Source organism: Babylonia areolata, chromosome 21 (genome assembly GCF_041734735.1).
Source record: "Babylonia areolata isolate BAREFJ2019XMU chromosome 21, ASM4173473v1, whole genome shotgun sequence".
Classification (NCBI taxonomy): Eukaryota; Metazoa; Mollusca; class Gastropoda; order Neogastropoda; family Buccinidae; genus Babylonia; species Babylonia areolata.
In genome coordinates, this window is record NC_134896.1 from 36,856,699 (window position 1) to 36,884,189 (window position 27,491).

Genomic DNA, 27,491 nt, shown 5'->3' on the forward strand with positions numbered 1-27,491 from the left:
ACAGCCGATCATATACCAACTTGCGATATGTTAAAGTGGCAAATCCCCGAACTGAAATCATCTTCAGTGTTGACGATCTTCAGCAGTCCATTGCTAATGTATGACTTTTTCAACTCCTTGTTAAATAGTCCATTTGGTTCGCTGTTATAGTTGTTAGTTTTTCATTAGAAATATGTTATATTGGTTTGTTTGTTTGTTTTTTTGTGGGTTTTTTTTGTTTTGTTTTTTTTAACAAAACTTAAGTTTCAGTTTCAGTAGCTCAAGGAGGCGTCACTGCGTTCGGACAAATCCATATACGCTACACCACATCTGCCAAGCAGATGCCTGACCAGCAGCGTAACCCAACGCGCTTAGTCAGGCCTTGAGAAAAAAAAGGTGAATAAATGATAGATAAGCTTACACAAATAAATAAATAAAAATAAATAATAACTATAATGTAAAAAAAAAAAAAAAAAAAAAAAAAAAAAAGTTAAATAAGCAAATAGATGTAAAACATGAAGACACACATTCACATATACACCCACACATGCATAACAGATATGCACCGAACATGCAGTTTCACAGATATGAAAGCACAGTCAAATACATATAAACGTACATGAGCTCCAACACACACACACACACACACCACACACATTACCCTGCACCTCCTCTAAAAACTTAAATCAATCATTTTCTATATGAAACACACACACACACACACACACACACACACACACTTTCACTTACTCGCATGCGTACACAGTAATTCCCCCCCAACCCCCCACTTCCCCTCCTCCCACTCGATTTTTTTCATACCCTCATCTAATATCACTTACAGTGAAAAGACGTTAAACTTAAGAACGAACACACACACACACACACACACACACATCTCTGCGAATTTCTGTACAAAGACTCGAGAAACGTCATTTCCGCTTCACCTGCTCAGTTCACCAGGATTGCTCTTGAGTGCATTAGGAATCGCTGAATTTTCTTTTACAAATCGAATACAAGCTTATTGAAATATGGGGGTAAGTGCTCACGCGTGTCTAGTTTTTAACAGGTAACACAGGTTTTATTCGCAAAAACTTTCCAGGTTACATATTGACCAATATACTTAAAAAGTGCCAATAATCAGCACAACTCCGGAACGTTACTTCTGTCAAAATGACATCACTGCGTCCACTAGCACGTTTCAACCCGACAGTGGCAAATGGATTCGCGCCACAGACATTTAATACTTAATTTCATCGTTAGCGCGAAAGAAAACCTGGGCAACTACGAGTTCCGATTGCGCAGTCTATGCCATGGAAAAAACGTGAAATCTTTATAAAAAATAAAATAAAATAATAATAATGAAATAAAAATAATAAAACTGTATTGAAATCGCCGCTATTTTTGTCCCCGCCCCCGTTTTTAGCATCAGCTAACGAAAGCAGTCTGTTGATTTTGTGCACCACTATCGCATCTCTGGAGCACGGTGTCCGACATTTTGCTGAGCGAGCAAGGAGCCGGTTACAAACACCAAAACATTCAAATAAAGGGCTGCCTCATGACATAGTGGGTTTTCTAGCTATGAATAGATTCTAGAAATAGAATGATTCCCCAAGCTAAAGCTACCAGTATTTTTGTCAGCAAACTCAATGCAAATGAAGGAAAAGTCTGAATATTTCGATGACCAGTTAATCTCATTGTGGCAACGAAGTGTACACGCTTGCGCTGACAAGTTATCTTGTTATAATTTTTTGGCAGCCAAGGGGTTAAAAATAAATAAAAGGATAGTGAACAAACAGACATGTATACTAGAGCCCCCAGTAGATATTTGCCATGGAAAATCATTGTCAGCATATGTTGATTCATGGGATTTTGGTGTGTTTACTTTTCTGGGTTTTTTTAAAAAGTAGCTGCACCTTTGCCATGCAACAAAGAATTCATCTGCATTCATGTTAAGGCAATGTTCAGGACTGCATGAAAAAGAATTGACCCAGTGCTTAAAATATCCAGACTGTAGTGATTTAAACTGCAATGGCATCACTGTAATGGTGTTTATGAGAATTTTAGACCTGCCAACTGCTATATTTCAAGTGTAATTTCCAACGGTTGAATGCATTTTGCTACAATATTAAAAGTGTTTTAAAATGTATGTTTGTATAAAAATTGAAATGTAATGATCAGATTAAAATTCCTTCAGTACCGACTGCCGGGCAGTATTTTGTCTTGTGCTTCCTATTTGCCAGGTGTTTTTGGTTTTGGAGGCTAGTGATTTTAAAGATTGTTAATTAACCGGTTAAGTGCTTATAAGACATCAGCTGATGTCCTGGAAAAAGTGTTGCCATAGTGCCCATAATTATAAGACATCCACTGACATCCTGCATATATTTTAAGTTTTACTATATCAGGGTTAAGTACATTGACTGAATGAGTCAATAACCTTAAACAGACTTGAATGGTTAGTTTAATGTGCCAGGATTATAAACATACTGTTTAATTTTAAGTGAGAATTTGTCAAATGGAAGACCTCTTTTTTTCTTAAATATGATTTGCTAACAGAACCATTTGGAGTGAGCGTGTATAGATGGTTTGCCTCATATGCCAAAGAAAAAGGCCTCTGACACTTTGTCAAGTGAAGATAGTGGTCCCAATCAGCTGATTTACACAACTTTGCAAGCTGTGCTGATGATTATGTATGAGTTACGACAATGAGAGATGCATCTGTCTTGTCTTATAATATAATCGGTTCAAACTCGAAGGTGATGGCAATGATAGTGAGGAAACTGACATCAACATTCCACACTTTCGTTTAGTCCATCTATCCAGTCAGACATAATTTCTGATCAAGTGACCATGACTGACAGTGAAGGCACAGGACTTCCACATAATTTGAGAAGAGGGTGAGGAGAGAGAGAGGATTGGTGAAAGACAACAGGTTGAAGGCCAGACAGAAGGTGGAGAGGGTGGCATGGCACCTGCCTGTCATGCAGCTGTCTTTTTACAGTAATCACCTACCAGGAATGGCAACAGCCAATCATCCATGATTTTCTTAAAATTAGGGTGGACAGATGATAGACAGGAATGACATGGGTTTTTTTGTTGTTGTTTTTTGTTTCTTTTCTTTTTCACACTTTTTGTCACTGGTCAGTTGACTGAGTTGGTTTGTTGTTGCTTTTATAGAGAAGACAAACTGGATGCACAGCAGACAACTAGGAGGAAGGGAAAATCATTAAAGCACTCCATCCTCTAAAGGGGAACGCTCTTTGGTGTAAGAAAAGCTTGACGGCTCACACTCTGAGAACATGACTGACTTTTATCATGACCAAACCTACATATCATGTCATTGATGGGACAGTTATTCACTTACATGACTTCAGTGTAGTACAAGTGTTGTGATTATTATCATAAACACATGAGCTATTATATTTTCTTTTGCAGGTATATATCAGACAAGCATGCATTTCCAGTTGTATTTTGATTGGTTGTTTTCCTGGATATCATTATGTGGAGGTGGATGTAGACCTTTTTATGCATAAAAATTACTATCTTCACTTTGAAATGCTTGAATAGTTATCTGGGTTGAAAATAATTGGGATAAAACAAGCTTGGATTTAGAATTCAAACTCATTTTCCTTCACAAAAAGTTTAACTTTGTTCTGTATCTCATATGGTTTTCTGTGCTAGAATTTTCTGAAATTTATTACCCCAGATTAAAGCCTTTCTTTTTTTTTTTTTTTTTTTAGGGATGGGTGGGCAGGAAAAACAGTATATATGCCATTAGACATATCCTGTCATCTTAATTTTTGACAGGTCATTTCAAAGTTTTGTGGGTCATTGCTGCTTTGTCAGACATAATGCATTTCACTTAAACTAAGCTTAATAATTAACAGTTGACTTAATGCACATGCATGTGTTCTTGCATGAGCACATGTAATCACATTTTACTGAAACTTTGAAAGTGTAATCGTTTCTGTTTTTCAGCCCCCTGGAACTAAAATCTTCATCGGCAATCTTCCAGATGATTGTGATGTTGATAGACTTCGGTCGGTGTTTGAAACTGTTGGCACCGTTGTTGAAATGGATGTCATCAAAAATTATGGGTTTGCGGTAAGGTTTAATCTTATGCTGTTTATAGTACTGTGGGTCTGTACTCACTTGTGTTTGTGCATTATTACTCTTTTTTTTTTGCTATTGCTCATGATATACAATCATTAAATTCGGCTTAGGCAACAGTGATGATAGGCTATTACTTCATGTTCAGCTCGGTATGTTTTACCATTTGTACTGTTAATAGTTTTGGGTCAGCCTTTACAAGTTTATTTGTGTGTTGCATTGTAGAATGAGAGACTAGTGTGAGTGAAAAGCATTTGAGTGCATATATATGTGATATCTGTCTAATTGGTTATTTGTTCTTCCTCAAGTTTCAGTTTTAAAAAAATGTTGAATTATGTTTGTTTTTCCCCAGTGTTTTTGTTTGTCAGTTTGAAAAGAACATTGTTTATTTAGATGTACCAGTAGCAGCAGCAGTAAACTCCTTTTTTTTCTTGCTTTTTTTTATTTTTATTTTTTTTAATAGGAGTGTATAATTTTTTTTATTATCATGTGATTAGTATATTTCTAAAATTGGTAATGGTGTATGTACTCAGATTAAATCTGTTAATCAGTAGATGGGACGATTTTTTTTTTTTTCTATTTCTACAGCATTTCCAGACTGAGAAGGATGCCCAAAAAGCTGTTACAGAGTTGAATGATACAGAGTTTGATGGAAAAACAATCAAAGTAGAGGTAAGTTTATACTTTATTCAGCTTACTGATTTTTCACATTCCTTCACTCATGAAATAAAGTTAAATTCTTTGTTGATGTTAGCTGCTATTGTTTCTTTTGGAGGGGGTTCCTCTGTTAGTTTTGTTTATTATTTATTTGTTTTGTTATGTTGGTATTGGACATCTTTGCATGATTAACATAGATTTACAGTGACTATGTTGACACCTTCTTGTGACACTTTTGTTGTATTCCATTCCCTTGTCTAGGTTGTGATCATATACTGAAACACTTGCCCAGTGTTTATCATTAAAAATGATTTTAAGATTAGATAAATAGAATATAACACTGTTAATCTGTTATCAACCCTTTCGCTGCCAGGAAAATAAGATTTAAGTGAAATCTATTTGCCAGGGTTTTTTCACAAAAAACAAGGTAATTTGCACAAAAACAACATATTTTCTGGACAAATGGATATCTGCAAACACAAAATCATACCAGAACAACCACAATATATATATGTATATATATATATATATATATATATATATTTTTTTTTTTTTTTTTTTAAAGAGATAGATACACAATACATTGTGACTTCTCCAAGTGATAAGATGGATGTGAGGCCACGCCCCCTCAGTCTCCACACACACACCCCCCCCCCACCCCCCTCCTCCTCACCCCTCTCACACGGTCACTTGATTCAGTTCTCATCAGACCGCGTTGGCTGCGTGCCAAGAATGTCGCTCTGCTGCTAATTCGGTCATCTGTCGTCTGCTAACATCTGTACAGTCAGCATCACTCACTGACAGTAGCATCTTGGCCACTCTCTTGATTGCTCCCTTTATTTTCTATCAGATCGTCCTATAAATGTTCATCTCTATCTTCTCCTTCGAATTTACGCTTCAATTCTTTCTGAGCATCAGCTAAAGAAAGAAATCATGGTTGATTTAGTTCGTCACGATCGCATGTCTTGAGTACGGCGTCAGTCCGACATTTTGTTGAGCGAGCGAGGAGAGAAGTCAGGCAAACACTTGGACAGTGACCCAACCAAAACGTTCAAATAAAGGACTGCTTCATGACGTAGATGGGGTTTCTAGCTATGAATAGAATCTAGAGAGATTCCCCAGGCTAAAGCTACCACTATTTTTGCCAAGGAAGTGAATGCAAACCAGGGAAAAGTCAGAATATTTCGATGACGAGTTATCTCATCATGCAGGCAGCCTAGGGGTTAACAGTTAAAATCTCAGGGCGAGTCTGAGCCTTTGAAACTAGTTTTGCAAAATCAGGGTCAGGCAAAAAAAATAATGTTTTGGACTTCTCAAATTAATGATTTGTGTATAGATTGATTTCCAAAGAGCAAGTGTGAATAAGTTTTGATTTTTTTTTTCTTCATTGAAATTGTGTTTTGTTTTATATTTTAGAATAACATTCACACATGTGAAAATTTATTACAAGTTTATTACTTTGGTAATCATTGCAGTTAGACTTTGTTCTTGCTGTTTTGTTGTTTTCTGCCATGGTTGTGTTGTTGGGTTTGTTGTTTTTTGGTGTGTGTTAATAATTTGGTCATAGTTGTGTGTCCAAAGGAAATGCTGAAATAAAAGAATTGTTGAAATTTTTCACTCTTGTCAATATTAGAGATGGCTTGTTGGAATCCTGTTTGCAGCAATCACGGAGTACGGTGCGTCACAAGCCAGGAATGGGAAGCATGACAGAGTGTTACCGCTGTGGCAAGTCGGGCCATTGGTTAGTATTTTCACAAACTAAAGTTGCTTAGCAGGGCTAGAAATGGTAACATTTTGGTATCCTTGGGATAGAAGTGACTGTTCTGCGTGATTTTGCCTTCCAGGTTGTTTCTTTTCAGGGTTCTTGATCTCATTATCAATTATATGCAGTATTTTTATCCCTGGTATGGCCATGTACAATTGTCTGGGCAGTAGCATTAATGTATTATAAATAAGTAACAGATAGATGTATATCAATAAGCAACAGTCTTCCTTATGACTTTACAAATGAGGGGTGTGGGGATTCATGTTTTGTTAAATGCTGAGCTGCTTTGATCATTTGTGCCCAGAAGCAGCAGTTGCATGACAGAATTGATTAAAATCAAAAGTCTGTAAATGGAGATAAGATGCTTTGAAAATGTAGCACACATGATATGTCTTTTAAAAAAAAAAGAAAACAAAAAACAATACATGATTATAGTTATAAATACAGGATTACAATAAAAGGATGTTAATTAAAGTTTAAAAAACAGAAATGATTCTGTAAAACATTTATGCTTCAGGTGTCTCTATAAGAAATGAATTGGTATGCAAACAGCTGGCTTCGTCAGTGATCAAGAAATTTGCATACAAATATGTACTTATACATAGTTAAAAACAAATCAGTTTCTGTCTTAACACCAGCCCCTCCCCCCTTTTCTATCTTCCCTTTTTTTTTTTCCTTTAAAAAAAAAAAAAATTTTCACATTGTGCATTGAATCAGTCAGATAATTTGTCAGTTTCTGTTTTTCCAGGTCAAAGGATTGTCCTGCCATGAGGTATGTGAACTATGAATTTGTACAGTTGTTATTTAGACATTATTTGTCACACTTACCCCCCCACCTCCCGCTCCCCTATTAATTAAAGTAAAATTGCATCATCTTATTAAATCAAGTATTGACACTGTCCTGTACTGGTTAGGAGCCTAGCATTGCATATAAACATGTCGTGCACTTGCCCTGATAATAGTGATATTGCCACCTCTTCATATGACACATAATGCTATTGTTGGGTTTCTTAACTCACTCGGGACGACAAGTTTTCTCCCTTGCTTTTCCCCACAGACGGCCCATTTGTAAGGGTTAGGGAAAAAATTACAAAAAATACAAAATACTGTGTAAGAAAATGAAACTTTCAGAACTGGTTTATTACGTGTTGAGCTATTACATGTTAAAAAAAATCAAATTTCTCATCAGTTTTGCCATATGTAGAAAATACTGCCAATTTTTCACCCCGAATCACCATACCCATGCTCGCTTTCTGCATTAAATTCGCTTTCTTCTTCGTCATCATCCACCTCTTCAATGTCCGACCCTTCAGTTTGTAGCATTTCAAGTACTTCGGCAACCCTAAAACATTGCCGTCACTGCCTTGTTCGCTTCACAACATTCCGAGAAGAGGCTGCTTTGCTAGCAGGCTGGCACGCGAGCAGACGACCGGTCAGTGACTTTGTCAGCGTGTGTGCGAGACAGGCCACACATCCCATATTAACCAATCATACTGTTCGATTGTGGAGTGACCCAGAATAGCGCACTCTGCTTGGCTAATCACAAAATCACGTGTACAGCGCATGATGGAATTTTACTTTCGGAGAATGCTATTCCATTCCTTTGTCCGAAACTGAATACGTTTTGTGTAGGAATGCGTGAGCATTCCTTCGTCCGGAAAGAGTTAATGCTCATATTAATTAAGAACATCTTTTAGTTTTACTGCATGCTAAATCAGGTTGCGATATTTTCTTATTTTCATGTTTGTATTCTTCCTAATATGTTTTACGTTTTGAAACTAAAGTCTTTGCCATGTTTTTGAATGTATTTGACTGTGGGCTGAGAGACAGTGTGATATTGGTGATGACATTTAATTACCTCTGTATATCAGCTGGATTGACTATGGTTAAGGCTTAGGAGGCTTCAGACACCCAAAGAAGAAGACCTTTCCCGACACATTTCATGAGGAGGCCTTTGGTGGCACTCAAAGTCCTTCATTGGTGCAGCCCTTGTGCACTGTTTTAGATAAGCTTTACTGTTTTAGATACTTTATTGTTGAAACTGTCAGAATTATGCAACATTTTTTGAATATGACTATTCTGCTCAGTTAAATTTCTATACACTTTGGGTAAGTTGTTGTTAGTGCAATTTCTGTTATTTGAAATAAGATGTTTTTGTGTTCAGATAATACTCTAAATGCAGCACATTTCATTTACTGAATTACAAGTCTGCCACGTACTGTATAACCTTGCCACACACACTGTCACCATGTATATTTTTGCCTTTTGCCCATTTTGTTTTTTCCATGTGCCCCCATGGGGACTTTTTGGAATAAATCTTGACTTTACTTAAATTCATTTGTCATCTTCATCCATTTTCTTCAGAATGATATTCAGTTTTATACTGTATTTTATGTAGTACTTAATGACATGGCACGATTGTGTTTCCCAGTGGAAGAGGTGGCCCCAGAGGAAGAGGGAGAGGCCGAGGTGTGGACAGAGGCCCCTATAGGGATCCCTATGACGATTACTATGCAGACCCCTATTACCGCCGTCGCTATCTTCCCCCTCCACCAGCCTATGAGCGCTACTCTCCCTACGATCCCTATGAGCGCCGGCGTCTTGCCCTGGCCAGAGACCCCTATTACCTGGAAAGGGAGCGGGACTACTATGACAGACTGGCAGCCAGGTGGGTGTGAGGGTGTTGTACATCTTGTCATGTTCTGTCTTGTTTTGTTTTTTTTAAGTGGAGAACACATGAAGTGAATTTGCTGGAAGGTGGACAAATAGCCTGCTTGGTGTTAACAATTTCAACACAAAATCAGCTTTCGCATCGCCATTTTTGGTGATGATTCCCCTTCCACCTCTCCACCTTCAAGTTCATTTTGGCACTTCTATTTTTTCAAAGCCTATACCATTGTCCATTATCATCACTCTGACCTGTAGTACTTACACAACGTTTACCATAAGTCAAAAATGAATCTTACAAGAGTGAAAACGCCTTCTTTTTGCATGTGTCATTTTGGACAGGTTTCTCAGACTGCTATATATCTTCATTGATTCATAATATATGTCTATATTTTATTTTTCTTAGTTATTTCTTATGCTGTAATTTGACCTGCAGTTTGTAGATGGAACCAAAATAATTACCTGATATTTTTGCTTTTCCTCACACCAGGAATTATAGAAGTGAGACAGTGGGGCAAACCCCAGACATACCAGCTGTGAAAATATTTAAATTCTTCTTTCTTTTGTTTTCAGAGATGCCTACTATGACTACTATGCAAGAAGGTGAGTGTGGTTTTCTTTTCTTTTTCTTTTTTTTTCTTCTTGTTTTTCTTTTTTTAATAAGATTGATAAGGAAAGATAAAATTGCAGTATATTTGGTTCAAATTGTGACTTGATGACAGAGTGAAAACTGTTGGATTTTTTAGCAATGAATGAAACTGATTTGATAAATACTTCTCTGATGCACTCACTGTTGTGTACTGACACAGAAATTACCTTCCTCGTGGCTCCTTCCCTCCTTCCCACTTCCTGTTAATTTAACTCACTCCAGACGATGGAACACTATAGCGTTCATGACGTAAGGTAGTGTTCTGGACCACGGAATGCTATAGCAGCTTCAACAATTAAAAATTTGTCCACATTTTCCTCATGGGGTAGCATAACAATTGCAGCTACACTGGGTATTGTGAATGTGTCAGGTGTCGAATGGAAAGTTTCTTCATGAGATTTTGTAACAACAGACTCCACAGCAAGTTCAGGACCCCATACAACAAGCTAATCTGCATACGTATCGAAAATGGTGTTGCAGGCAATACAAGTGGAAATTTTTGGAGCAAACTAGATCATGACACAGCTTTTACTGCTGCTGAAGTGATTCAGATTGAAATGCGTCAGACTGAAGGTTTCAACATCGACAAGGATGTTGAAGACGTTGAATAAAGTATCTGCAGTGAAGAAAGCTACCAGCAAGAAGTTACTAATAGTGACTTGGCTTCAGAGAACAGTGAAGAGGGAGGGGGGTGGGCATTCACACGACGTGAGGAGGGGGGCCAGTGGGTCAAGTACAGTGAGTTTCATTCAGTTACTTTGTGTTTTGTATTTTTTGTAATTTTTTTCCTAACCCTAACAAAAGGGTCGTCTGTAGGGAAAAGCAAGGGAGAGAACTATTCGTCTGGAGTAAGTCAAGACATGTGGTCATCACTTATTGTTTCACTGTCGGTTGTTAAGATTGTTGGAAAATAGCCATTTATCTTTGTTGTTATAACACATAATTAGAAGGGAAAAAAAGTATGATTACATGTTAGGGAGGCGGATTCATGCTAATTTTTTTTTTTTAGTTTTTGATAACTGAAAAATAATTAACTCTTTCACCACCAAGTTTGTGTATGAAAAACACTGTCCAGCACCAAGTATTTTAGAGTCCACATCTCAGTTACACATATGATGTTTGTGCCAAAACAACACGATGGACTTGTTCTGTCTGTCAGAGGGGAGTAGGGGGGTGGAGAAGGTTTTTGTCGTAGTTCTATTGGGTAGGAAATTGGCTGCAGCTGTCAGGCTTAGTTACAGTGTGATAAATGGTCCTTTTAACATGACCACTTGATGTTGACTAAAGTTGCATATGGCGATGAACTTTTCTGGTTGACAAAAGTCACCTGTGGCGATGAAAAGAGTTCAAGAACAAATAAACTTACAAAATTATATGGATGAGGGGGTAAGTTAAGTGTGAAAGGTTTTATGTGGGGGTGGGTTCTGTTTGTAGTTACGTATTCTGTGTGCATTCAGAAATTGATCTTTGATTGGGGTAGTAGGTCATTTTTCATATGAGCTAACCAGGATTTGGCTTGCCTGGCTTGTTTGATTTCAGTTCTGTCCTTAAATTCTTTGGTATATATTTATCTTAAATAAATATTATGTGTTTCTGTGATCAGGGCGTATGCGGCTGAAACTGTTGCAAGCCGACCTGCTCCAAGAGATCCGAGGGATGCGTAAGTCTTAACCAAATCATCTCTGTTCCTCTCCCCCTTTTTTTTTTATGTAATAAAAAAAGTGTATGCACATTATGTCCGTTAAGTCTTTCTGACTCATTTATAGATATATCTGCTAGGTACAGTATATTTAACAACTTGTACAGTATGGTCTTTGTCATGAGTTTACTGCGCACTCAAGGTGAGCCGAATCTGCTGTCATATAGAGGCCATGCATTTCAAGAAACAGAGATGCTTAAGAAAACTTCATGAAATTAAAGAAGTAGAACGTGAGCTATGTTTGCAGTAGCTTATGAATAACATTGTTCTGTTAAACATGAATCGCTAAGTTGATAAAACAGAAAACATGTAGTATATCAAGAAATGTTTGTCCAAGAAAATAAATTCTCACCGGTGATGAACAGAGGGATGAGAAGGGGGGAAAAAAAGACAAAAAACGATTCACCAAGAAAATAAATTTTGATAAACAAACATTAATTTAATTACACATACTTAACCGTGACCCAACTAGTGCAGACTCCGGCAGGGGCAGACTCCGGCAGGGGTCTGACATTCCTGTCCTGTGCAAACTATCCGCCCATGCGGAGCAGACGAAACTACGGCCGATAACCTCCCGGAAGTAGGTAACCTCCCCTTTGTCCCGCTGGTTATCGCCCTCTTTTTCCGGCAGCCATCATGACTCCTGTACCTGTGCTCTTCATACGGCTAAGTTTTTTCGTATTTTCTGTCTGTCTGTCGATTCTCTGGCGTTCTTGTTTGTGGTCAAATTATGTCTCCAACCAGGTCACATAATTATGTAGCTCGATTGGGGAATCGTGCTAAAATTAAAGCGCGATCGCAATCGATTTGCTGACACTCTGGGCCCTCTACTCCTGGCCCTCTAAACAACGCCAACCCGCCGCCTTCTCCACTTCCTCCGCTCCCTCCGGTCGACTCCAGACCTCCGCCACCTCCTCTGATGACTTCTAGAGGTTTGTGGTCACACACTCAGGTCAGTGTTACCTTTCATGTCATTTTTATCGATCCGCGAACTCACTCGACGCGATCCGCGTTTTCTCGGCCCTGCCAGTCGGCAGTGTACGAGTCGATCTCCTCTATCTCTTTACCATACCCACAGTTGCACCAATGGAATGGCCACAATCCCTTGGGGAAAAAAAAAAAAAAAAAAAAAAAAAAAAAGGCAGCTTGTCTTGGATCCGCACGTTAGACTGGGCCCTATGTGCGATGCGTCCGTGGTGGCGGCCGTGACATCGGATCACGCGACCCCCCACGCGGCTTGCCTCGACCGTCTCGGATCCAATAGCGACCGAGGCGTGTAGGGATGCCCTCCCCTGGTGTAGGGAGGAAGGTGGACCACTAGGGGACACGCTTGCCCATACGCGTGCACCCCCCCCTTGTCCGGATCACCCGATCCAAGGGAGGCAACCCCTGCTTCGGCACCCTTGCCGGTGACCGCCGCAGTTATTTCCCTTGCACCGGCACTGCTCCTCGCCTTCAGTGCGAGTGTGTGCACGGTCCTACCAAGCTATGCGGTGATGACCCCATCTGCCACACCGCCGAGTGCTGCTGTTTCCCATCCACTAATGGTGTCTCAGCAAGCTACTCAACCAAACAATCAGCAACTCATCGCTAAACTTGCTGCAGCAATTATGCACCACTCTGCCTTCTGGTGCCGCGCCTTGCGCCCACAGAGCAGGTACGTGCACGCCCCATTGGAACTTAGGCAGTGTTGGATTCTTCTGCCCCATTGCCTAACTCTGCTGTTTCCCAGACTAATATTGGCACTTCCACGTTGGAGTACCTCTTATATCATATCATATATCAATATCAAGGCGTGCAAGCCTGACAAGGCCTTTTACCCGCTTGAAGTGGGGAAGAAAAAGAGTCCCCACGTATGTCTGTTGCATTTTTCAACATTGAGTGCGCAGTGCTTGAAAAATCAGAAAATATGTAAACGAGTTTTGTATTTAAAGTTTTCACAATGAATATCAAGATAATTCTTACATGTATTAATAACTCGATCCTGCCTCTCGGCAGTGCTCGGGCCGATCTTGTCTATCACTTTATCCGTCAACACACAACTGACAACTGAACGCCGGTCCTCTCGCAGGAGCTGTTCGCGAGATTGGACCGCCGTTCAGCAACAGGGGGATGCACATCCCACGGCAAGCCGACGGACTTGTCACCCCCTCGCCCACGACGCCCATAACACTCGATTACGGCGCCGTCATGCCACATGCCCTGACCGTCTCGCGTCCGATGGCAACCGATTCGGGTTGGGATGCCCACGGCACTAAGGGGCATTATAATTATTCCCCTTGCGCTCGTTTTCACCTGTGTCGGTTACGGTGGCATCGAACCACGGACTCTCACACACAACATGACACTCCTCCCTGTTCAGCGAGGACACGTCGCACAAGGGGGATATGTGCTCTAAAGACACATTCCTTTTCGATGATTTTCGGCGCCAAGGGAGGCAACTCCACATTTGTAACCTAGGCGCTCGAAGCTGTGGTTAGTTTCGCCGACACAGCACATCACTCCTGCCCCCCGTGCTGTCCACCAACGATGTTTTCTTTCGGTTTCTCATTGGGTCCTCATGCCCAGTCAGGGACTTTACACATCTTTGCATAGCAACTGCACTTTTCTTGCTGTTTCTCAGGCTATTGGCTACAGGAAATGCATCACAATATTTCCCCTTCTATCCATTTGATTTATTATCACAAGCAACAATCACGAAATATATATAGAAAAATCTATACATATTTAAAAAAAAAAAAAAAAAAAAAAAAAAAAAAAAATTTTATATATATGTATATATATATATATATATACATATATATATATACACACACACATATATACATATATATGAGATATATTGCTACATTCATACGCATTTCTGCTTTCACGTATAGATGCGTACTTATCCATCGGTATACACATGTGTATGTGCTTATGGGATAGGTTCAGACGACTTTCATATTAACATGTACAATTATATTTCTATCTCAATTCATTGACATCTGTTCATTGAGATTCCCTACATAGCAATATAGGCACACTTGCATTTGCGGCCTTCTGTTCACAATGCCCAGAACTCTCTGCCTCTACGTACTGGCACTTTATTCATATGCGTATGTACATCTCATATGTAGGTGCATGGACAGATTCCTTTCCATTGATGATTATGCACACTTACCCACTTACTTGGGTATATCGGTGCACGCTACACGTATGCTTATACAGCTGCTTATTTCTTGTGTCTCGATCTCTTGTCATTGGCATACTTCAGACATCACTTGAGCTGATGGAAGTTTTTATTCCCTTGGCACATATATGTATTCATTTTCATAAATTCATCCCTACCTTGCTTTTGGAGGACGACTGCACTCACAAAAATAAAATAAAATAATAATAGCCTCATTCACGCCTGAATGTATGCTCCTTCACATTTCAATAGTGGCTGGTCCTTAGGGATCCACACATACCCCCTTCACACCCACAGGGCTAAGAATGCCTCTCTTGGTGCAAGGACGGACAAGGCAACCCAACTCATTTGCCTGCAACAATCACCCATAAGGCTGGAGATGCACAAGGAAGGGTGAGGCAGTCCAACTTAGAGGTGCCACTCTGGACACACATGCCTTTCATTCCTTCCAAGTTTGTAAGGCATCCCTTCTTTCTCCCCTTGCCTACAACAACCCTTGGTTTGCACCACTGTGATTGTGACAAAAGCTCCACACAGGCCCTACATCCTAGCCAGCCTTCCCATGAAGAGGTGTCTATCTTGCCTTACAAGTTTTAGCGGACCCAAAAACTGCCCACTGGGCAGGAGACAATCACCCTCAGCCCATCTCTTCTACTCCTCTCTAGTAGCAGAAGGCCTGGGTCATAATTGTTTTCCTCTACATTTGGGAGAAAGGCATATTGACGAGGACGGATGCGTCCCACAAAGCACAACGAACCGTCCATTAGCCACAGGGGTGTACCTTTCTGCCCACTCATACCAGCACGGCAGATGCCGCATTCAAGCACATCAGTTCACCCCATCACCTTGCTTGAACACAAATCCAGCATCAACGTCTCAAACAATTGGCGTTCGAAAGCACTTTCTGCACTTAGTCTTCCCTGCCCGATCCTTTCGGCCTCTACACACAACCACTGCTGTGGTTACAGATGGCCATTCCTCCTCAAGCACTGTCTTTCCAATGAGACACTTCCAGAGGTTGCTAGCCTAGGCAGGCTATCCCATCATGGAGCCCCAGCCTTCGGTCAAGGGACTGTCAGAGGATGACTTTGTTGTCACTTCGGAAGCAAGCACCATGTCTTTCTGACACACGGTTGCACCACAAGACCCCGTCAACTCTTTCCGGCTTCCTTACATTGCAACATAATCTGCATGGTGAACACCTTCGTCCCTGAAGCACACAGCAGCTGTTTCCTGGTTTACCCATGCTGATTGGTGTCCTCCTAGGAACAGTATATGATAATCAGTCGAGTACGACAGTCTCCATCAGAACAGCAGAGGAGGCATCTGCTGTCCAGTCTATTCGGGCTGGAATTCGATTATACAATTTATAGTAGAGAGTGTTTTGCCCAAGTTGCATCCCCGGTCCCTCAATCAAGAGGGCCTTAGGACTCATAATTGGGAAGGTTCCCAAAGGCTACTTAGGCCTAAGGCTACAGCACTAAATCCCAGTGCAATTTGACTTCTAGTCTGAGAGACATAGTCATTCATGAAAGACTAAGCTGCAAATGATTTCCCTTTGCAATTAAGAAACCACTGGCCATACTAAAAACGTATGTCAGATCAGTGCCTTGATGTCAATAGCCAGTACAACACATCTTGAGCCACTTACCTCCCTGCCCCGCCCCGCTCCATCCCAGACTCAGTGCGCACCACACACAGCCAGAGGCCTGTCATGGATCCGGTCCCCTTTCTCACTAAAAAACCTTCAGCAAAAATTTTCCCCATGGAAACCCTCTTCCATTTGGGAATTCCATCACTGAATGAGACTCAGTGACCTGTGGGCACATGAAATGCACTTCCACAGCCTGATCCAACCCAGCCATTGACTGCGGACAACCTTCTGCAGGTTACTCCAACAGGCCACACTCAGGCAGAGAAGCCACCAAGCCTTCCGTATGCCCCTTCGTGATGGTACCTACCTGGGCAATTACACAACCCTGTCCCAGAGACACCAGGGACATCAAGTCTTTTGTTGCCAAATGTCTGCCATCCTATGCATAGGCAACATACCAGTGCTGTCATTTTTTGACAACGTCAAAAAAGGGGGTGGGGGGGGCCAGGGGCGGGGGAGTGCCCATCGCCTGTCAGCTCGCATGGAGGAGCTCCACAGATCTGGCTGTCATGCCTGAGGCAGGCCCAACACGGTGACCTACCTCTGTCTCGTGCCACAGTTTCCTTCAAACACAAAAACCACTTCCACTATCGGCCCACATCCGTTGTGGAATCATCAGATCAAACCACACGCGCACCTCCTTGCATTGACGCTCATCCGCGCTCATCTGCTCAGCTGTGGTCCACAGACCTCCCCCACAATACAGCTGTGGACCTCTGTCTTCTTTACCCGCACTAATGTCCTTAGGCGACACAGTACACTCTACTTTCGTCAAATTCTACTTGAGGGACACCTATCGCCTAAGGGATAATGGCTCATCGACTTCTACCAGAGAGATGTCGCACGCCTGCGGGTTGATGGCGCAAGAGCCATCGCTTCTGTGGTAGCTGCACAACAGACCATCACAGCTCACAGACAGTAGAACAGGTGAGCCCTCCACCTTGTCGTGCTATTCTGCACTAGTTGGGTCACGGTTAAGTATGTGTAATTAAAAGGAAATTTTCTATCTAAAATTACGTTTAAATAACATACTTACCGTGACCCAAATTTAAGACCCTCCCGTCCTCCCCGCTTCCTGTTCTTCCTGCTTGCTGCGCTGGTGATGGCATATTGCCGTCAAAAGAGGGCGATAACCAGCGGGACAAAGGGGAGGTTACCTACTTCCGGGAGGTTATCGGCCGTAGTTTCGTCTGCTCCGCATGGGCGGATAGTTTGCACAGGACAGGAATGTCAGACCCCTGCCGGAGTCTGCCCCTGCCGGAGTCTGCACTAGTTGGGTCACGGTAAGTATGTTATTTAAACGTAATTTTAGATAGAAAATTTCCTTTGAGAATGCAAGAAACATTTCACAAAGAAGTTAATTTTGATTTTAAGAAATGAAAGTGGGAGTGCAGGGAAAATGTCATACAAGAAACTATATTTGGGTGTACTTGGGTGATTTGATTCTGTGGTGGATACAAAAGGTACATGACAAGAATGTACACCATAGTAAACATCCAGTTAAAAGTTGGTGTTCTGAACCTTCAGACATAAGATTTTATGTACACAGAAAACAATTAGATAATCAAAAAAGAAAATTTGATTTATAAAATTGTGATGGGAGGGAGGGAAATGCTGATACTTTTTACTTTGTTTGAAATTGTCATTTAGTATAGATCAATGTTTATAACTGGGAAAATGGAACAAAACAATGGCACATAGTTTGACCTTGTGTGTCATGATGAAGCGACAGTCATATCTCTGTAAAGGATATAATATTGATGTTTGGTTTAAAGATATTGATGAAAAATATCCCCACCCCCACCCCACCAACCAAAAAAAGCAATAACTTATAAACAGCAATAAACTTAAAGCTTACGATGTGTTCTAACAATTTTCCAAATAAGTTATTCATCAAAAATGCGATTGCAGGAAAAATAAGTAAATTAGTTAATCACTAAATACAAAGCTTATTGATGCGGTCAACCATTCGGTAGCAGTGACCAGCACAACTGAGCGGTCAAATTGTTCTTTACTTATCGCCGTTGAATTATAAAATGAAATTCTGATTGACTTTTTGATAGATGGCCAAGAGTAATCAACAACAAAAAAATCAAGAGGAGAAGGGATAAATCTGGGGGGTAAATTAGTTCATGCAGATGATCTTGTTGCGAAAAAAGTTATTCACATTGGTTTTCTCTCTTCTTCTTCTTCTTTTTTTTTTATGTAGCTATGCACCACCACCTCGCTCGGACCCCGCCGTGTCAAGAAGCCGTGTGCCTGGCCCATATTGAGAAAGTCGGTCGGCATGCAGTCGCTGTCATCATTCATCGCTCGGGTGCTATGATCTTTCTGCCCACGGAAATCGGGCACCTGATGAACGCATACAGCCTAATTCTCGTTTGATGTGTTTAATGTCCTATTTTAGTGACGGTTTTTTGCTCGTTGGAACGTTTTTGTCTGAAGTAACTGTTTTGTTCTTGCTTTAGATGTCATGAAAGTGGAAAAAGATTGACGGTGCGGTTGCATTTTTTTTTTTTTTTTTCGTCGTTTTATTGATGGTGGGCAGGAAGAAATGATGATGGCTCGGTTCACAACGAAGCGATTCAACAGTTGATGACGTTGAAAATGTCGGGAAGTGAGTGCGGTGCCTTCAGCGTAAGTTTTTTTGGTGTGAGCACGGTCATGTCATGCAAGAGAGTTTGTCGGGTCTTGCAAATGGTTGTCGCCTGAGTATGGTAACTTGCGCAAGAAGACGGTTGTTAGACGTTGCCGGCTACATTGCTTCAGATACTTTTTGGCTCATGTGTGTGTTCAGACACAACGGAGTCTATGTAATATTCCTGTGTTTCTGTGGTCTGTCTGCCCATTGTAAACGTTAACAAATTAATTTTCTCTGCAAAATACTTTTGTCTGTCAACACCCAATTTGGCTTAAAATTTGGGGGGGAAAATTGGTTCTTTCTATGTGTTCAAAATTTATTGCATTTATGGGAACGCACAAAAAATTGACATCATCCAAAAATGTTTCCACAATCATTTTACTGTTTCATTTTTACTTTTTTTTTCATTTCTCTTTTTCTTTTTTTACAAAACAGCGCCTATATCTGACATATTTATAGATTGGAAAATAGCAGTCATTTTATCATTGTGCAAAGTAATCGGACATCACTGAATATGCTGTGGGAAATGTTTTGTTTTTTTTTATAAATGGGTCTCACACCAACCATCTAAAATTCACAAACCCTTAAAAACGTGTCTGCTGTAGGTTTTCTGATCCGATCCAATTAGGCTTACAACCATACTGATTTAGGCTGCGCATGCTTGTTTACAGCACATTCCAGTTCAAACCAGTGCAGCATTTCTGTAGTAGATCTGCAAAATGTGTTTTTTAATGGCGAGTACAAAAGTATAATTTGTATCAACTTACGCAGTTTACACATCATGTAACTGCAGAAATTTGATTGTTTAAATGGAAGAAAATAACCTTAAAGTACAAGATTAGCGAATGTTTGTTTATGTATTGAGCATTTGCTTAAAAAGCTGTTATGCAGACTGCGTAAGTTTGAAACTTGGATCCAGATCTGTATCATAATAATAATAATAATAATGGATACTAATATAGCACACTATCCAGAAATCTGCTCTAGTTATGTAGGAGAATGTGCCAATAACAATCTCAGTGAAAGAGTGGGACTTTTCTGGAGTGATCATTATGTATATTATGCCTGAATGTTTGTTCAGCAGTAGGTTTTAGTATTGGTATGCCACCTTCTCCCATCCCAACACATCACTGTCCACATTTTTGGTTTCATTTTTGTTTTTCAATCAGCAGGAATCACACATGAGCCATGAAACTTTTCTTTTTTTTTTTCCCCATAATTTGTGAGCTCATGTCGATTACACATTTAGGTTGCTTAGAAAGAAAACACCATTCCATCAAGACAGCTATAGTACTTAAATGTGTAGATTGCTAAATTTCCTCTTCTTTAGTATTTATTAATTATTCCTTCTTTTTTTTCTTTTTTCTTTTTTTTCGTTTGTTTGTTTTCTCCTTGTGTTTGGATGTTGGGCTTCATTCTGTATCACACGTGGTCATTTCTCATGTTGATGTTTTTAAACATTAAACCATCATTGTTCACCATTGCTGAATCAGATTGTTTTTAGAATGAAATAGAATGTTACTGAAGTCTTCCAGGGACAAGAACTGTGAATGTGTGTGTGTGTGTGTGAGAGAGAGAGTGAGTTTGTGTGTGTGTGTGTAAACTGTTAAAGTGTAAAAAGTTTACCCAATACATTAACAAGCATGCCAGACTGTTTCATGAATTGATTTGAAATAAGTCTGTCTGCACCTCATATGTGCCTTAAACCGACACTGGAATAGTTTTATGATTTTAATGATAACATTATTACACTGTCAGAGCAGACTGAATATCATGTTCACTTGTTCATCATTGGAAAAGGACGAGAGCCATATCCCATTTTCTTCAAGAAGAAGTGAAAAATGTTGGCAACCTGACCACTCTACAGTTTGTCCACATCAGTGATGGGAAATATTTGCAATGTAGCCAGAGATTTCTGTTGGTAATCCAACATCCTTTCAGTTCCTATCAACCCATTTCATCAAATGAACTAAGCAGTGATTAACCTCATTCTTCAGACCAAATGATTTTTAATCGGGGAAAGCTGGAAAAAAGTTAAGGCTGAAAATTCTTGTTTGTTTTTTTTTTTTTTGTTGTTGTTGTTTTTCAGTGGATTATTGTAGAATTTGGGAGTGGGGGGATGTTGTAAAGTGATTACATAAAATATGTGTAATTTGTTACTTGGGTTGTTGTTGTTGTTTTTTTCTTCCATTCATTGGAGACACCACCATCATGAGGTCTATTCTACACACTACGCTTGTTAGTTTGTACTAAGACAAACAGGACAGAGCAGAAAACAAAAACAAAAAAGAAGGAGAGAAACAAAATGGAACAAACAAAACAACAGAAGTATGGTTTGAAACAAGAGAAACTAGTTCATCAGTCTCTGTGAATACACACCCATGTGTCAAAAGTCACTGGCAGACTTATTTATATCCCTTCATAACAAGACAAACTAGTTTTGATGTACTAGAACTGGAAGTAAGATTTTAGTCACATGAGGTCCATATTCGGCATTCTCAGTGAGTACGCACTGACATCATGATGAACTTGTGATGCAGGATGAAATGTGTTACACTTTCACATGTTTTGCCCCCATAGTAGTTAACATATGACATCACGTCAATTTGAGATGCATGTACTCAGCTGCAATGTCCTGGAATTAATTTAACACCATGTTTTTAAAACCTGTGGAACAAGGTTGTTTCAAAACTGCCTAAGTGCCTTTGTTTTTTATTGATTTAAAGACCATTTTGATTTAGAAGTGATTGTAGAGTTTCCAGCTTGATGATTGATTTAAAGACAATTTTAATTTGGAAGTGATTGTAGAGTTTTCCAGCTTGAGAATTAAAATCAACATGCAGTAGTACAGCGCTGAGACTAAAACTTTTCCTCAAAGTGTGAAGCGCCAAAATGATAATATAGTTGCTATATCTATAATCAAAGTTGAGAAATGTGAGGTATCACGTTGTATGGTCTTGCCATATTTTGGTAGGGCAAAGTAAACTGAAAACGTTTTGGTAACTATCTCAAGTCTGCTGTATAAAATCACCAGTTGTGGTTGAATTTTCAAGGGTATGTGACTGAGCTAAGCCATTCACAAAGCAAATAAACAATCACCTATTTTCATCCCAAAAACCAAAAGAAAAACGGCCAAGTCACTGTGTTTCATAAAACATGTAGGCTTTAAGTCATGACATGTAAACAGCAATTGTACTCAAGAACCAATATCTGTGCGTGACCACTAACAGTATTTGACCATTGAAATCATTTCCAGACCCTGTCAGATTGAAACAAAACCTGTAACCTCTGTGCAGAGAGCAGGTGGTGCCTCTTTTCTCCCACCCTATGTTGTGGAACACCAGACCGATCTGTTCCTTTTCTCCCACAGACCTTCATTGATCACAAACATGCCATCACACACACACACAAACCACACATAACAGTATTTAAAAACTAAACTAAACCACCATTATTCATCTTTCCCTCCAACCCCACCCCTCCCTCCCCATGGCCCCTCGTTTCTTTTCTTTTGTTCTTACTTACGCTGTCCAATAATCTGTGCCTTGTCAATAGAATTGCCAGTCTCCAGGTGTTTTGGTTGTATTGGCAAAGAACAATCTTTATTCAGAAGAGAGAGAGAAAAATATATATATATATGTGTGTGTGTGTATAGGATCACTTCTGATCTTAGATGCAGCTGGGGGAGAATGATTTGTTCCTTTCTTTCACCAGAATAAAAATACATACAACAGAATTGTCAGCAGACAAAATGTTTTTAAGTGCACTTGTAGATTTGGACATATTTTCTGCTTAACCAGAAAACAGTGTTTTCTGTGGTTGTAGTTAAATGGTGAACCTTTTTTCATTAATGCACAATGATAAAATTGGAAGCTTTTCAACTGGTGGACACGATGTGGCTGTCAAAACAGAAATGGATAGAGTAAATTTAACCAGCCTTTTTCTCCATATTTCAGGCAGTCCAAACCAGTGAAAAGATTGATAGGCCTGATAGCCATTGAACCACAGGTTTCAGCCTCATGCATACACATACTGTCATTAGAAACTTTGGGCAGGAGAAAGATTGGCTGAGAAAGTGAAATCATGATTGGTGCAGTATAGAAAATACAACTCCAAGCAACAAAAATTCATTCAGAACTGAAAATTTCATGAATGAAGAAAATCTCAGCAAAATTTCTCAAACACGGACTGCACAAACACAAATCAACAGCAGTACGAAATATTTCTTTCTTTCAGGCATTCCAGCTGTGTTCAGAGCACTTTACAGCTCTCAGCTTGTGAAGGTAAAATCAACCTTATTGATCTAAAACACCCAGTAAGCAGTTTTTCTTTGGTCAATCATAGGGCTCTCAAAGTCCGACCACCTCCACACCCTGACTTCTTTAAAAGGTGTCAAACTGAAAATGATTAATGCCACAGCCCCATTCTCTCTATGCTATGTCATCTTCCTTTTCTGTTCAGATTCCAAAGAAATCACTTTTTTTTTCATCATCCACTCTGCCAGAAAATTACTGTTGTTCAATCTGTATAGAATATGTGGATGTTGTATTATTTCCATTCCCCAAACCATTTTCATGACTAGAAAACTGGATCAACCACACAACTTCAAATCAGTTGAACCCTAACAAGATATACACATGACTGTGTGTGTGAGAGAGAGAGAGTTACCTTCAGTTTTACTTCTTTCCACTTTAAATAAAAATAGGGATAGAGGTTGTGGAGTAGCGTGGTTAAGAGTACATGCATGTAATTCCACAGGGTGTCTGTGCACATAGGCACATGTGTGTGTGCATTCAGTGGGGGGAAAAAATATTTAAAAGGAAAAAATCTGAAGCATAAAGAATATGTGTTCTTGAGCGAGAGAGCAAGTAAATGATGAGTTTGTGTGTGTACTAGCATGGATGTGTGCACGCAAACTTGCAGGTGTGTATTAATGAACGTGCATATTTACATTTGTGTGCATTAATAAAAGCACACAGTGCAACATGTACATGAATGCATGTGCACATGAGGTATTGTATACAGCATGTGTTTTTGTGTTAAGAACATGAGGTTAGATGAAGCCAGTGTAATGCTGTGCTTTTCCTTTGAGTGATGCCAACATTTTACAATTTCTCCTCCGGTCAACAGATCAACTTTACTACGCTCCTGTAAACAGGAGCTGGAAAATGATTTGCTCGGTCTGTCATGTGCTGCAGTTCAGATCTTCAGTTCTTAATCACTGAAACTCAGATTTTGCTCATTTATATTTTCCAGTATCATTTCTTTTGTTGTGTTTCTATCAGTTGGTTTTATTGTTGTCTTTTTTTTACAACTGGAGTTAATCTATTGTTTAATGAAGTAAGGAATAACAGCAAATAATAATTTAGAAGGCCTGCTAGTGTTATCAGTTATTTAGATTTTTTGTTTTGTTTTGTGTGTGTGTGCATACATTCATTCACTTCACCCCATAAGATGTATGGAGGATAAAAATTGCACAGCTATCACTACTGTCAACGTGCACGTGCGTGCGCGCGCGCACACTCTCTCTCTCTCTCTCTCTCTCTCTCTCTCTCTCTCTCTCTCAAACTGTAGATTTTGGGGGTGGGAGGGTCTCTTTCTTCTACAGAGGGTTGGAACACAGGAGACAAACACATCAAATTGTGTTCAAATTGTATGTTGCTTGCCAGTGGTAGGGAAAGGTTTGAGGAGGTAAGTTAGGGAAACTCCCGGAAAGGGAAACTCGAGCTAGGGAAAGGCCAGACTTGTACTGCTAAACAGGAACACCAAGATGAAGTAATAATCCAGTTAGTAATCAGGACTTTTAACAAGTCAAGCCTTTGAAAGTGTAACCGCAGTTTTGCTAGTACAACAGTCCAGTTATTACTCACAGCTGTAACAAGTCAAGCCATTGAAAGCATACCCACTTGTCTGCTAGTACAATAATCCAAATATTACTCATGACTGCAACAAGTCAAGACTGCTGTTCAGGAATTGGAGGCAGACGAAGGTGTGACATAATTCAGGGATAATGTCAAATTGATGTAAATCTCATGTTTCACCTCACCTCTACAATAGCCCCCTTTTTTTTTTGCATCAAAGGCTATCTAGCTGGCCTTTAAAATAGAAATGAAAAAGAAAAAAATCAAAAGACCTAAACACAAAGGATGCAAATGGCCATAGATAGTAAACGTAAAACAACCACTTGAAATAATGCATATGATCTTGCCACGCATACTCACACACAGCAGGTGATCAATTGAGAAGAGGCATCAAGTGGTAAGTATGATGCTGACCAGCTAGCATCCAGAACAAACTGTGGCCTGTTGGTAAAGCTCTGCCGTGACTGGTTCAGTGAATTTCAGGTGCATTGCCTTATATGAGAAGCATGAATCTTTTCAGGAGGTGGTGAATGAGTTTATTGCTTGCAGTGTAAAGTAATTTGATACACAGTCAGGGTCAATCCACCAGTCTCATAAATTTTCTGTCGGTGATACATAATGGGTGACAGTTTAATTATCTGTGAGTTGATATTTGTAATTTGATTGTGATATAGTCCGAGCCAGTTCAGTCTGATCATTTTTCTGTTGGGGGGTCTCAACCAAATCAAACAGTTTCAGCAGTTAAGGTATGTAATAGATGATTGTTTTTAATTCTTTGTAAGTTGATAACATTGTAATGCATTGTATGTTGGCTTCAGATTGTAGTTCTTCGGGTGTGTCATGTTTGAAGTTAAGAAGAAAGAAGAAAAAAGCCAACAAAATATTATATTGATTTCAGTTGGCCAGTATGAATGATTCCAAGTGCAAGTTCATTCAATCCCAAGTGGTGCTGTATCCCATCTGCCTGCTGAGCTGATGACCAGGTAAATCTGAAGGGACGGTATTTCCTGGAGGAGTTTAAAAAAAATTTTAAAAAATAAAAAAATTGGTGGAGGGGCAATTGATTAAGATGGTGATGGCGGAGAAGGTTGTGGGTTTCTGTGATGATGTGAAGATGCAGATAATTTGAGGAATGTGGCAGGGATAGGTGTAACTGTTGGACAGTTATGTGAATTTCCATTTTTTTATTCTGTGAAATCAATATTCGTGTTATATATATCTATCTATATATATCTATATATATCTATCTATATATATATATATATATATATATATATATATATATATACTTTTCAATGGAAACTGTTAGAATTTAGTGGAATATTATTATCTTCATAAAATTTCTATCATACCCAGGTATATAACCACTTTTATGGTGGTTATTGTTATGTTACTGTGTTAACCCTGCATTTTTGAATGTTTGTGAAAGTGTATACTAAATACACACTTTAAAAAAAAAATCTATGAATAGTTTTCAACTAAATTTAATCCTCTCTTATCCATGCAGGCATTCAAGGTCAGACAGGAATGGTTTCATCTTTTCAGATCAGGTAATTAGTGTGGGAAAACAATCTCTTATGTTATTGTTGTTGTTTGTCAATTAATCCTTTCACTGCTGACTCATTTTGCTGTATTGCATATTGAGAAAATTTCCAGAAAAATGGAGAGAAAAAAATCACACTTAGTTTTAGTCAAATCTCCTAGACTATTGAAAAATAGAACAATCAAAGAAGAAAAAAATGGAAATGGTGTAATATGACTTAGATGACAGTATTTATAGTTTTGACACCTTCCATGATTTGGTTTTAATCATTTGTGTTGTTTCTGTTTCTGTCTGTTGCAGAACTGTGCCGAATGCCCATAGAGTGTGTTTGGAGGAGGCTGAAACAACTATTGGCTAATATCAGTTGTTAAAAAGCCAGTTTTAGAGCATCATTGCTCTTTGTGTCAAAAAGTAAAAAGTGTCTGAGAGATATATTAAATTAAAAGAGAGAGAGAGACCGCAGGTGTATGCAGTTATATAAAATTTTGATCCATTTACATTTTTCTGAAGAAGGATCATCAGATTTCTGCAGGATTTTACCTGGTGGTTTCCTTCAATGCAACCAACAGGTTAAAAAAAGAAAGCACTACTGCCCTTCATAAAAGTTATTTGAAATGAATATTAAAAAAACAAAAAAACAAAAAAAAAAAACAACAACAACAACACAAAAAAAAAACACGTTTGGCAGAAAATGTAACATGTTTAGACATGTGTGTTGATAATATATAGGTGCATTTTGTGTGTTAGCTTACAGGTTTGTTAATAGACATTTATTTGTGAAATATTCCAATTAAGAGAGTATCATCAAATTTGGGAGTTGTAATGGGCTTTTATTACCATTTCAGCCATCTGTTTGCATGATACATATGAACTAGTTGTACAGCAAGAAGATCCTGGCATTGAAACCAAATTAATGCCTAAATGGGTGTCAACAGAAATGACAGCCCTCAGAAGTACAGTTTACACCTGTACGTGTATGAGCGTGAATATGCGCACTTGTGTGTTGGAGGAGTGGGGATGGAAGAGGAAGGGGAGGTGGCTGATCATGGAATTGTCTGAAGCTGAACCCCATCAATTTGTCACAATAAATTCAACAG

General features: G+C 39.4%; 1 protein-coding gene across 3 annotated transcripts; it reads left to right on the forward strand.

Annotated features, from left to right (window-relative positions):
* Positions 1-909: 909 nt before the first annotated feature.
* Positions 910-27,491, forward strand: LOC143295668 (uncharacterized). 3 transcript variants are annotated; one of them, XR_013057047.1, is made up of 11 exons: positions 910-1,013; positions 3,955-4,080; positions 4,675-4,758; positions 6,405-6,484; positions 7,257-7,280; positions 8,940-9,176; positions 9,749-9,778; positions 11,428-11,484; positions 25,750-25,834; positions 26,359-26,401; positions 26,695-27,491. XR_013057047.1 is itself a non-coding variant. In XM_076607284.1 (9 exons), exons 1-9 carry the CDS (start codon positions 1,008-1,010, stop codon positions 18,620-18,622), a joined length of 708 nt encoding a protein of 235 aa, XP_076463399.1. In that variant the 5' UTR covers positions 910-1,007; the 3' UTR covers positions 18,623-20,471. The 3 variants fall into 3 exon arrangements, 1 of the variants encoding a protein (XP_076463399.1); XR_013057046.1 differs by lacking the exon at positions 26,359-26,401; XM_076607284.1 differs by lacking the exons at positions 25,750-25,834; positions 26,359-26,401; positions 26,695-27,491 and adding an exon at positions 18,559-20,471.

Excerpts from the sequence above, each read along its gene's own strand:
- LOC143295668 (XM_076607284.1), top strand. Across the intron at positions 4,759-6,404 it reads GAAAAACAATCAAAGTAGAG|CAATCACGGAGTACGGTGCG; the intron begins GTAAGTTTATAC and ends TCCTGTTTGCAG. Across the intron at positions 6,485-7,256 it reads TGTGGCAAGTCGGGCCATTG|GTCAAAGGATTGTCCTGCCA; the intron begins GTTAGTATTTTC and ends CTGTTTTTCCAG.